The 11,449-nt window shown below is 51.1% G+C and overlaps 2 protein-coding genes across 5 annotated transcripts; both read left to right on the top strand.

Annotated features, from left to right (window-relative positions):
• The first annotated feature begins 77 nt into the window (after positions 1–77).
• On the top strand, positions 78–5,820 carry LOC122379933 (collagen alpha-1(I) chain-like). 4 transcript variants are annotated; one of them, XM_043362600.1, is made up of 8 exons: positions 78–118; positions 1,984–2,082; positions 2,499–2,666; positions 3,038–3,190; positions 3,404–3,557; positions 3,717–3,888; positions 4,231–4,365; positions 4,647–5,820. In XM_043362600.1, exons 2-8 carry the CDS (start codon positions 1,985–1,987, stop codon positions 5,669–5,671), a joined length of 1,905 nt encoding a protein of 634 aa, XP_043218535.1. In that variant the 5' UTR covers positions 78–118; position 1,984; the 3' UTR covers positions 5,672–5,820. The 4 variants fall into 4 exon arrangements, with proteins under 4 accessions (XP_043218535.1, XP_043218533.1, XP_043218532.1 ...); XM_043362598.1 differs by lacking the exon at positions 78–118 and adding an exon at positions 305–398 and having other exon boundaries at positions 1,905–2,082; XM_043362597.1 differs by lacking the exon at positions 78–118 and adding an exon at positions 506–584 and having other exon boundaries at positions 1,905–2,082.
• A 105-nt stretch (positions 5,821–5,925) lies between these two features.
• On the top strand, positions 5,926–11,197 carry LOC122379934 (putative phospholipase B-like 2). The gene is made up of 10 exons (XM_043362601.1): positions 5,926–6,339; positions 6,854–7,026; positions 7,187–7,301; positions 7,584–7,718; positions 8,055–8,137; positions 8,358–8,540; positions 9,284–9,413; positions 9,753–9,851; positions 10,109–10,699; positions 10,959–11,197. Exons 2-10 carry the CDS (start codon positions 6,863–6,865, stop codon positions 11,115–11,117), a joined length of 1,659 nt encoding a protein of 552 aa, XP_043218536.1. The 5' UTR covers positions 5,926–6,339; positions 6,854–6,862; the 3' UTR covers positions 11,118–11,197.
• The last annotated feature ends 252 nt before the right edge of the window (positions 11,198–11,449 follow it).

The following is an 11,449-nucleotide window of genomic DNA, read 5'->3' as shown; positions in this document are numbered from 1 at the left end:
ACCATATTCTATTGGATAGCCTTGGCCTTGGACTTGCTTGGGCTTTTCAAAATTGCTTTCAGTTTCTTTCGTTATTATACGGCCTTCGGTTTTTCCAAGAGTTTTTCAGGCTAAAGACGAAAGCAACATATTTTTGTGATCATAGCTATAGTATCTCTACCCCATACTCTACCCAGAGTATTTTCAAACTCTGTCCATCTTGATCTGCAATTTGCAGTCTGAGGGGTGTTCACGGGCACCGCACACTGCTGCGTGCGGTGTGTGCGGTGCGTCCAGCAGGCGTGGGGGTAGGGGATGGGTAGGCGGCTCTGACGTCACGGCTGCGTGCGGTGGACGGTCCGCTGTGGCCAGTCCCGACCGGCCACAGCGATCGCTGTGTGCGATGACGGAAGGCTGACGTAGGGACGCAGTGGGCGGAGCTTGGAGGCTGTGTGCGGTCCGACCGCACACAGGGCCCGTGAACAGCCCTCTGGTGCACCGAAATGGCATCCTCTCGGTCCTCTCCAGTCTCCGGCAAGGCCCTAAAACATACTCTCCGGGGATAGGGAGCGGCGGCGTGCTCCCGAGGAGTGGCTTTTTGTTTTGTTTGTTTTTGTTTTGTTGGGTTAGGCCCTTTCGGTCCAATGAGACCATTTCAGAGCTGGGAGGATGATAGGATAAAGGGGGAGACATTGGTCTGGGCAGGCACCCTAGTGAGTTGCCGGGCTGAGCCCGTCCAGAGGACAGGCCACCCAGCCCCAAGGCACTGACTGCACCCGGCTACGGGGTGCGCTCCCTCGGGAGCAGCGGTGCCGCTCCAAGGGAGCAGCCCGCATGAGATAAAGTTGCCTGTCCAGCCTGGAGGGTGGTTGTGGCGTGGAGGAGAAGGATTTCAGTATCCTGAGGATAGAAGCGCGGAACGGTGTGAGGAGTGGCTTGAACAGTGATTCCTTATATACGGCCTTGAGTGATTCTGAGCAGTTGTCGCGCCACTGATGTGAGGCCGCACAATGAACCACCCTTGACAGCGAACGGGCGTTTGAGGGCAGGGTGGCCGCCTGTTTTGCCAGGGCGCTCTCATTCCCCTCGATACTGCAGTGGGCACTGGCAGGAACCCACTGCTATTGCTTAACGACGCTTGGCGACGCTCAACAAGGTTTTCCATACCTATCTCAATCTACGACGAATTGAGGCTTTACCTGGGCGGCCGTTCCTCCGCTGAGTAGACTCAGGGCAGGTAGCCAGTTCGAGCACGCGACGACCGGGGGGCGGGGCGGGGATGTCTCGTCCCGCAACCTCTCCAGAGCCGCCTGCGGGGCGAATCTGCTGCTAGATTGAACAGCGTACGCCGCACCGCATAATTTCGGTTACTGTCTTTCGCCGGAAAAAAATATGCGATCGCTCTGCGCCGGAAAATTTGTCCGCCGCCATGTGCTGAATTCGGCACATGCGAAGTTACACCGGACGTGCACTGAAATTTTCGGCGCAATCCCGCCACTACGCCGGACATATACAGCATAACATGTATTTTTTCCAGTCTGGCAGTCTGCTGATCAATTCACCTGCTTGGTTTTGGGTTCCCTTGGTCAGAGACATCTCTATTCCATAACAAATCAAAATGTGAACAAGGTTTGGGTTAGAGTGCTTACCCAAATGGAATATGATGAAAATGGATCCTCTATTCTCCAGCACTGTATCATGTCTGCTCGGATCAACCTGACCTTGATCGAGAAGCCGAGTTGGGGGGGGGGGGGGTAAATTGTAAAACGCTCCCAGTAGTACTCCAGTTCCACAGCAGACCACCAGCTCAGCGCGGGTTAATACCTAGGTAATAACCTTTATTGGTGTTGTCAAAGCTGAGCGCTGCAGCTACATAATCTCTTCTACCCCCTAATGTGAGCATTGACTGGTGCCTTTATCTCCAGATGTTTTGAGCTGTGCAAGGCAAAAGCAGTGACAGTAATCCTGTCACCACGATAATAGGATGGCAATGTCAAATTTCAGAATGGCACTACCACCACAACATGAACCCAGGTCTTCAAGAGTTGCATCATTTGCCAGCTTGTCAACGCCAGCTGGTGCTTTGAACCAAGTTCCTGATCGGTAAGTTACACACACATCTCCGCATTAGCGTCAGTCAATTTGATTAAAGTGATGAATCGTTGTTGTTGATTCATCCTCGAGTGATTTTGTTTTCAAAGTGCATATATTTGCCTTTTCCTCATCGTTTATTTTAGTTACCACCCCAGGAAGGGTACATCCACAGTGTATGGTACATCATAATCGTAAACGTTGTTTGTGCAGCTGCCAATTAGATGCAGGTGTTCGGTTATTTTTATACAATTACGGCAAGTGTGGTGGGTCTGATGCCTCCCCATCCCGTCCCCAGTCGTGTGACCCTCCCCGCCCCTCTCCAGTTGCCGGTATGAAACCCGCCCCCCCCCCCGCCCCTGCCAGTCTAGTAGACTTTTCTCCGGTCTCTCCCAGTGTGCTCTGTACCACGATGCTCCTTTCCCCAGTGTGTTTGACGCGTCTGAAAGCTCGGAGGACCGCCGCCTGTTCACCATCGTGCACGGTGTGCGGGAGGACTGCATCAGGCTGCTGCAGCAGTTCGAGGCGCGCCAGTCGCTCCGGTTCAACGACTTCTCCGCCTGCTGGAGGGATATGATGTTCTCTCACATACTGAGGTGGGTAGGGTCTCGGTTTCTGGAAATATTGGTATGTTGTCGCCTACAATACATTATGTGAGAAGAATATTGGACAAAATCGGGATGATCTGAGCTTCGCAAAGCAATATTGCTAGTTTTTGTTATCGAAACTAACGGAAACGGAAACTATTCTTACGGAAAAGTACAGATGTAATATCAATCGTGTCTGCGTGTGCATGCGGCTGGCATCCGGGTCCATTTTAGCGACGATAAATGTATGACACCGGTACGAGCATTACCTACACCTCGGAAATTCACAAGCCTTATATGGAGATTGTCACTGGTGTATCCGACCGTTGCGTTGCCCGGTGGCTGTTTTATTGACCTGTGTCTGACGATCGTTTGGGCAGCGGCCGGTCAATCGTGGCTGAACGGATCGAGTACCTCCAGAAGACCATGGCTATCGCCGTGCGGCTCTTCGTCAACGGACAGGACATCATCAGAAAAGTGGGCGCCCTGTACCTCATGTACGGCCTCTACATGAAGATCGGAGCGGGCGAGAGGTGAGCGACGTGCGGTCGATGACTTACTAGTTTTTATGTTATGCCAAATAAAGTTTGATTAAGTGTTAAATTCGTTAGTTGCTGCCGTGTTCAATTCACCAGTTTCAACTCGATGATGTCGATATAGCACTGTAGCGTGCATTTGGTACTACACCCTACAACAAACTGGGTTATATAACTGTCAGTCACCTTTCGCTCGCCGCTTGGCCGCAGGATTCTGGTCGGGATCCGGGTCACACCGCTCGTCTGGGCGGCGCTGAAGGAGGTCCGCGAGCTCGTCGTCCAGCAGAATCACCACGACGTCCTATTCGTCATCGACAAGCTGCTCTTCATGTCGGCATTCGTTTTCGTCGCCCAGGACCGGGAGGTGAGTCAAGCGCCGGCCTGCAGCTGGAAGATTTGTTAAATTACGCCCCATGTCGGGTAGTATTTAACGAAGTATTTGTTGTCGATGCTCCATTTAGCATCACCACGAGTCGCACGCTGTACTGTGACTGACGGTGGTCGCCGCTGCGCCCGCTCTCAGCTGGCGCCGGACCTGCTGCATCGCTCGGCCAAGACGGACGCCGGCGACGAGGACGCTGGCGACGAGCTCGAGGAGGAGAGCCCGCTGCAGGAGTACCTGGAGGACGGCGGCCTGCAGCAGCTCTCCACGCTGCACACAAAGTACGAAGCCATCAAGCAGCAGCTCTTCAAAGGTGGGTCTCTGCCAGACGGAGTCGGTTCTGTGCACACATCGCGGCCACGTAATTTGGGTTATTCAGATAGTATCGAAGAAGATAGAAGAATTGTTCCGTGAGGAAAAAATGCAGTAGCGTCCGGACTTTGTCTTGGTTTTCTTTGGACGCTGTTTGTATCACAAGAACGACAGCTAATGTCGGAAAATGGATGTCAGATTTTCCTAACAGAAACATAACCTTAGTAAAATAACAAATCATGGATTAGCTATCGCATTTAGTTCAGAAATTGACACTGTTAGCTGGTGGTCAAAATATGACTCCCTTGCGAGCGGATGAGACAGATTGTGTTGTCTGTGACAGGTGCCAACATCGAACGCATCTCCTCTCTCGGTGCTGATGTCGCTCCCGACATACAGAGACGTCTGGAGGCGATCATAAAGGGGAAGGCACCGGCGGCGGCTGAGGCGGCCGCTGAACAGGACAAACCCACTACACGTGAGTAGCTGCGGGACAGCCGGGCTCACCGTGAGGCCTTGATGGTGCATGCAGTTTTGCACTGTGTGAGGATGTATTCAGCATAGCATGCTGGTAGACATCTGTCCATACACACAGGCAGGCCTTTTCTGGGATGATATGTTGCATTTCTTGCTGCTCTACATTATGTTGATGAACTTTGTGGTTGTCCTCGATAACCGCCATAATTGAAACTGACACGTTTTATCGCTTCACAACGTTTCGGACATAGTGGTTGACTTTGAACCCCGTGTGTCCGCCAGTAACCGGACGTCGCGGTGCGCGGGAGCGGGCCCTGGCGCGCTTCAGAGACGAGCCGGCGCCGCAGTCGCCGCCCGACGAGGGACCGGAGTCCGCCTCGTCAGCGGATGAGCACACAGCTGAGACCTCCCCGCCCCCGTCCCCTCCCAAACGGGCCAGAGGGCGCGGCGGCCGGCCGGCCGGAGCCAGCGCCCGGGGAGGCGCAGCAAAGGGTCGAGGAGCCGGGGCTAAGGCGGGACCCACTGGGCCAGAGGCTGTGGAGCGGGGACCGAAGGCCGACGATCCGGGGCCGGGGACGAGTGATGTGGGCGCTGAACCGATCAGTCGTACACGGGAGACGGTGTCTAGCGACGGGAATGACATGTCCCTGGGCGACTCTAGCCCGCCGGAGTTTCCCTCACCCCGTGGTCGTGGCAGCAGGAGAGGCTCCAGAGGAAGGCCTGGGCGTGCTAAGGTACCAACATCCCGAGGTCGCGCCAGTAGGGGGGCCGATCAAGGTCGCGAAAGTCCAGATGGGTCCCCGTCCGCTCGAGGTCGAGGCGGCAGAGCGTTGTCTCGGGGCAGGGGTGGTCGTGCAAAGATACCTACTTCTCGTGGTCGGGGCAGGAAGGGAGCCGATCGAAGAGGAAGTACGAGCCCGGAAAAATCTCCCTCCACTCGAGGTCGTGGTGGCAGGGGGAGTTCTCGGGGAAGAAGTAGAGGTCCGTCGATGTCTCCTTCGCGCGGGCGCGGCAGGAGGGGAGATTCTCAAGGAAGAGTTCAGAGTCCTGGGGCGTCGTCTCCCTCGCGTGGTCGTCCCAAAAGGGCAGCCTCCCCATCGCCATGGATGGGGAGGAATGAGGGTCCTGAAGCGTCTCAGTCGTCCACGAACCCCAGCGAAGTGGAACTCGTAATGGTCGAAGAAGTTACGTCACCTACACGAGGTCGGGGTAGGGGATCGAGCACCGGTGGTAGGGCTCGAGGTCGGGGTCGTGGTCGCGGTCGGGGTCGGGGTCGAGGTCGGGGCCGCGGCAGCGCTGCGCAGTGATCTGGTCTGCTGTTAGGCACGTCAGGCCAGTGTGTTGGTCCAATTGGCATCCTTTTGTACTCGCTCGTTGTCAATGTGTTACTGCGACTGAAGGCTCTGATTTGATAAGATGTGATAATTTGAATACAGAAAGTCTTTTGTTTTTGTAAGATGTCTTTACGTCGCTTTAGGGAATAAATACGCGAATTGGGGATAACTGAAATCGGGTGAGCGAAATTTTTTCTACAAGTAGAAAAAAAACGTAAGTTTACGTTCTGTGTGTGTGGCTGACAGGATATTTATCTGTGTTATCGGGGAATAACGAAAAATTAGATGCATTTGTTTCGGAAAGAGCTACGAAAGCTTTTGATATTTTTTCAATACCATTTGCTTTGAATTTCGGATATCTAGTAAACACTTCATGTTTGGTGCATGTGCTGACCAGAAGCAGTTAGATGAATGTGGCCGTTCTAGTCTCCGGCTACTAGGTAAGCACTCGGTAGCCATCTGCAGCTTCTCATCGTTGCCGAAAGATATCTGTGTGTACTCGTGATAGCGGCACTTTAAAACCAGAACTGTTTGCTGATGTCCCACAAGTGTGTGTTGTCATCATCTGGGTGCGTCGTTGCGAAGACATCCGTGACAGTGCTCGGGATAGCGCACTTTTGGAGAAACCGGTGGCTGAGAAGGTACGTGGACTGTCATGTTCTAACAGAAATTCCTCGCTTTTTAGATTTTTTATTGTGTAGGCATGACGAGAATAGGAAACAAATTTTACATAAACAATTCTTGTCACGGCCGTCGATGTATTGATCTACATACTACGTATTGCCTGCTTCCCATGTGTTCAATCGAATCTGGTTGATTTATACCGATAGTGGTAGGGTAAACACAATTGACATGTGTTAGATTATTACATGAATGTTTATAATAATTGTTCAGTCTCACTGCAGCCTTCTGCTCAATGTTGAATTTTGTCCGATTTGTGTTCAGATGGTTGAATCGCTCATGCAGAACCGGGAGTGTGACCCAAAACCCAATAGCGTCATACATCCGAGTTTAGTTAGCTCACTATATGTTCATCAAAGGACTGGGTCATGTGATGTTTTACCCTCAATTGACAACTTTGTCATTACATTTAGGCAATTGAATTTTGCTTCCTGCTTGCTGCAACGTCTCCTTATTACGCACGCATCATTTCAGCGCATCACTATGAAGCTCCTGGCGCTGGGTGTGGCCGTTTTGGCCACACTCTGCTCCTGTAACGCCAAACTGGCCAGTGTTACATTCTCGGGAGACAAGCTCGTACCCCAGGACGGTGTCGTCGAGAACTGGGTCGCCAGGGCGAACTTCACCCGGAAATATTTCGAGACTGGGTTAGTATGCTGTTGTCATCGAATTTTCAATATAGTACAAGTCAGACAACTTTTCTTATGCGCATCAGAATCTACGTAATGCAGATTTGGTTTATATCTAGAACGGTGTTATGTTTCATTGAAGCACCACCACATTCCCTAATCCAAGTTTTATTTTCAGCTGGGATTTCCTGGAGGTGGAGACCAATGGCGACTATCCCGACAACGACCAGGCCTATGCCGCCGGCCTGGTGGAGGCCTACCTCACCAAGGATTTCATTGTCATGCACTGGAACGTAAGTACAGGATGGTGCGCGCACTTGCCCGTTTCATCTTATATTGTTGGTCATTGATCCTCTTAGCTGCTCTTTCCATTGCTAAATGAATATTGTGCGCGTTACAGGGCAAAGGAAAAAATGTTTTTTTCACGCTCGCCTGTCAAGAAGCTTTGATGCATCAACCATCATGTTTTCGCAAATCAATTTTACGTTACCTTTTGAGACGTCCTTACTGCATTGTGTGTGCTGCCATTGACGAACTATCGTTGCAGCAACATAACCCTCATTTCGTGCGGCCAGAACACGGTATCGGGTTACTGCCGGAGGCTCGGAAAGGAGATGTGTGACCGGCTCACGAGCCACGTGGACGCCAACGAGCGATGGGTGATGTCGATGGTCGAACAGAACGGCGCCAGCGATCCCTACTGGCATCAGGTAACTGAAATAGGAGTCATGCTTATAACGTCAGCTTTGTCTTTATCACTTCTTTTGAGCGGCTAGAGTCGTGGGCAGGAATGGTCGCTGGGATGGAGGTCTGAATAATGCTCCCATGGTATTTAATTCTTTACTGCCTCCTTCTGTACTCTCCACTATATTGAACTGAAACTATGCCTATTAATCCCTTAGTTAGGTTTTTACTTTTTACAGTACTTTATGTAACCCAAGTTGCATTCGTCTCGTTGTCGGACACAAAGACACAGGCAACAGTAATTAGATTTGCATCATCAATCACATTGCATGAAACGTCAGTGTGTTCACTCTGCATTTTAGGTGGGTCTGGTGTATCAACAAATGTATGGAATAGTGGACTACGTGGAGGTGACCCCCAACTATGAGGACGATCCCGGTGTGAAGTAAGTTCTGATTTTCGCTCAATTCATGCATGTGGCTATTCATTCGTGTTTTTGAAAGATTTATCCTATCTAGCTTGCCGTTAAAGCCAGGGCTCGACATTTGACATGAGCTGTCATCAAATAGGTGCTGAAGCCAGTTCTAAGCAAACCAATTTTAATCGAATTTCATATTTCCATGTCATATAACTCCTTGTATTTCATAACATTGGTTGTCTTTCAGGTGGCTCAGCCTTTGGGGTGATCTGGAGGACCTCGAGATCGCTCTGGAGGACCACGAGAAGAGACCGAAGCACGTGAAGGCCAGCCTGGGGAGCCGGGTGCTGGGCTCCGGTCACTGTTCCGCGCTGGTTAAGGTGCTGCCTGGTGCAGAGGACCTCTACACGTCTCATGTAACTTGGACCAGGTCAGTATCTGCATAATTTCGCCATCGATTTGTTCACAATTCCACTTGAACGTACTCTGTTGATAAATGTTGCGCACAGATCTTCTTTTCTTTCTCCATCTTTTATGCACTATAAATGAATAGCTGGTCAGCTGGTGGAGCTATATGACATTTTTCGTTATTTGAAAGTCATGCTACCACGTCAAAGGTTCTGTTATCGGCTCCTTGCGGGAGCGGCCACCAGGGAGTCGTCTGAAGCGCCTTTCTTCTGCCGTTGGACGCCGTTTTGTGCGTGTGTACCGACCACCTGTGACGGTGGCGTCAGATGGGAGTACGCAGATGGCTGCCGCTGCCCGTCGCCTCCTGCTGAGTTTGTCCGAGGGCTGATACGAGTCAAACACACAATACACGTGTACCTGGTCTGCATCGCTCCGTCACACAATATGTAACATTTAGCTTTTTATATCAAATGCGGTCGCGGATGTATAAGCGGTCGTATAATGTATTTATTTCTCGTAGTTAGTCCCGGTTACATTCATGTATCGACATAACAGGATATTGAGGCTAAATTGTCATTTGTGTTGAGGCCTATAATTGTTTGTTCCTAATGCATATGTTTTGGAATGTCGAGCAAGTCCAGTTATTTGGATATTGTGAATGTAATTGTTTTTCTTGCGATCGAGCACATCACACTGGTAGTCATGCGTTCATGATGCGTACACCAGACGTCTCTCAATATAATTCCTGACCTTCCTGCACTGCAGTTTCCAGACGATGCTGAGGATTCAGAAGAGGTACATTCTGAACTACGGACAAACAGAGGGAGCGGACAAAGTAGCCATTCCGGGTCGGATCGCCACGTTCTCCTCCTACCCGGGCATCATCGCCTCACATGTCAGTGGCGCACATCTGCTGAAACGTGCTCACTAAGTATTGAGCAATCGAATAAATCCATAACCTTTGACACAAACTTCTCTATATAAAACTGAGATATTTGTTCCTTTGACTGTATACAAGACATGATATTACGAAACCTAGATGCTTATATTTGCTTTAATAGTGCATAGTATTTCGCCCGAAACCTCCGAATGTGACGGGAGTCGGGAATGTTTCATGTGTAACGTTACTGCCACACAGAGCGGTGCATTTTGTCATGCATCCCCATTTGTATTTTGCAAAAAAAAAAATCGTTGATTAATTGTTGACCAATGTCGCTTATATCCATCGTTGCAGGATGATTTCGCCGTGCTTTCGTCTGGTCTTGTGTCTCAAGAGACAACCATTGGCAACAACAACAATGATCTTTGGCAATATGTCCAGCCGGAGGGCCAGGTCAGTGATACTTTCCTGAGACACGCGTGAACATTTGACCGAGCAGCTACTGTGCTGACTGCTGACTGCTGACTGCTGAGTGCTGAGGTCATGAAACGGCATGTTTATCGCGCCGCCTAGTTTTGAACGCCGTAATTTGGCATTCGACGCCTCAACTTAACGCGCAACGCGACTTCTCACACTTGCTTCACGTGTTTGATATGTTTCATTACCAAGAAAGAGTATGGCATCTCAGTGGCTTTTGCACTCTATTCCAGGTCATGGAATGGGTTCGTGTTTTGGTGGCCAATAACCTGGCAACCAGCGGCGAGGAGTGGACGGACGTGTTTGGCCGCCACAACAGCGGCACCTACAACAACCAGTGGATGGTGGTCGACTACAAGCGCTTCAAGAGCGGCGACATGGCGCTGCGGCCGGGCCTGCTCTGGATCCTGGAGCAGATTCCCGGCACCGTGATGGCCGAGGACGTGACTGGCGTGTTGCAGAGCCAGCAGTACTGGCCCAGCTACAACTCGCCCTACTTCCCAGAGATCTTCAACATGTCCGGAAACCCCGAGCTGGTGGACGAGTACGGCGACTGGTTCAGCTACGACATGACGCCTCGCGCGCGCATCTTCCGCAGAGACCAGGACGGCGTCACCGATGTGGGCTCCATGATGAAACTGATGCGCTACAACGACTACAAGAACGACCCGCTTTCGGCGTGCGACTGTGAGCCGCCTTATTCTGCCGAGAACGCCATCTCGGCTCGGTGCGACCTGAATCCGGCCAACGGGACTTACCCGTTCAGCGCCCTCAGCCATCGCCTTCACGGGGCAACCGACATGAAGCTCACCACCACCAAATTGGTAATTAGAGGCTTAGGCGCCATACTGTGGCTGATAATGCTAACCCTTATGATGTCTCGTTTTCCGTTCTGTGTGTTATGTTGGTGTATGCGTAGTTTTTGCTTGAAGATAGCTGCTCTCTTTTAAAAGATGATGCACTCCAGGAAGTTTTTACATGGTTCTTTGAACACCATTGAACCGAAGTGTTGTTGTCACTTTGTTCGATGCAATTTTCCCCCGGGAATTTCTCCCTCTATTCACATTTTCTTTGAACCCCCAGATGCCTCTGATGGAGTTTATCGGAATCTCTGGGCCGACGTACGACCAGCAGCCTCCCTTCCAGTGGAGTCTGCTGGAGGCGGCCGACAACCTGGCGCACTGGGGACACCCGGACGTCTTCCAGTTCGGCCCCATCCAGTGGAACTTCCAGTGGCAGTAGCTAAAGCAGTTACCACCCCTGCTTCTCTATGTTATTCAGTGAAGAAGAGCTCATGGAAAATACATATGACGTTCTTGTGATCCCGGCTTCTTTCGATCAGGGGTGGAGAGATTTTGGATTATGTTGAAGGAGGGCTTTGTCACGCGGTACGTAACGTATATAATCCGGACCTCGTGCGAGCAGCTAAAAACCGATGATTTCGAACAACTGCATCAGTTCATGTCAAAAAATGCTGCCATGACACGTCACCCCGATAAGGTGAAGCAGTAGGAACTCTAGCCACTGTTGCCCTAGCTGCTTGTGATCAGGCGCCCTCAGTCGTATGTACGGGG

This window comes from Amphibalanus amphitrite, unplaced genomic scaffold (genome assembly GCF_019059575.1).
Source record: "Amphibalanus amphitrite isolate SeventyFive unplaced genomic scaffold, NRLGWU_Aamphi_draft 000087F_arrow, whole genome shotgun sequence".
Classification (NCBI taxonomy): Eukaryota; Metazoa; Arthropoda; class Thecostraca; order Balanomorpha; family Balanidae; genus Amphibalanus; species Amphibalanus amphitrite.
This window is presented reverse-complemented; position numbering and strand designations above follow the sequence as displayed.

Coding starts and splice junctions, on each gene's coding strand:
- LOC122379933 (XM_043362598.1), top strand. CDS start 1,964: ATGGCAATGTCAAATTTCAGAATGGCACTACCACCACAACATGAACCC. Junction 2,667..3,037: donor ATGTTCTCTCACATACTGAG/GTGGGTAGGGTC, acceptor TCGTTTGGGCAG/CGGCCGGTCAATCGTGGCTG. Junction 3,558..3,716: donor TCGTCGCCCAGGACCGGGAG/GTGAGTCAAGCG, acceptor GCCCGCTCTCAG/CTGGCGCCGGACCTGCTGCA.
- LOC122379934 (XM_043362601.1), top strand. CDS start 6,863: ATGAAGCTCCTGGCGCTGGGTGTGGCCGTTTTGGCCACACTCTGCTCC. Junction 7,027..7,186: donor CGGAAATATTTCGAGACTGG/GTTAGTATGCTG, acceptor TTTTATTTTCAG/CTGGGATTTCCTGGAGGTGG. Junction 9,414..9,752: donor CGGGCATCATCGCCTCACAT/GTCAGTGGCGCA, acceptor CCATCGTTGCAG/GATGATTTCGCCGTGCTTTC.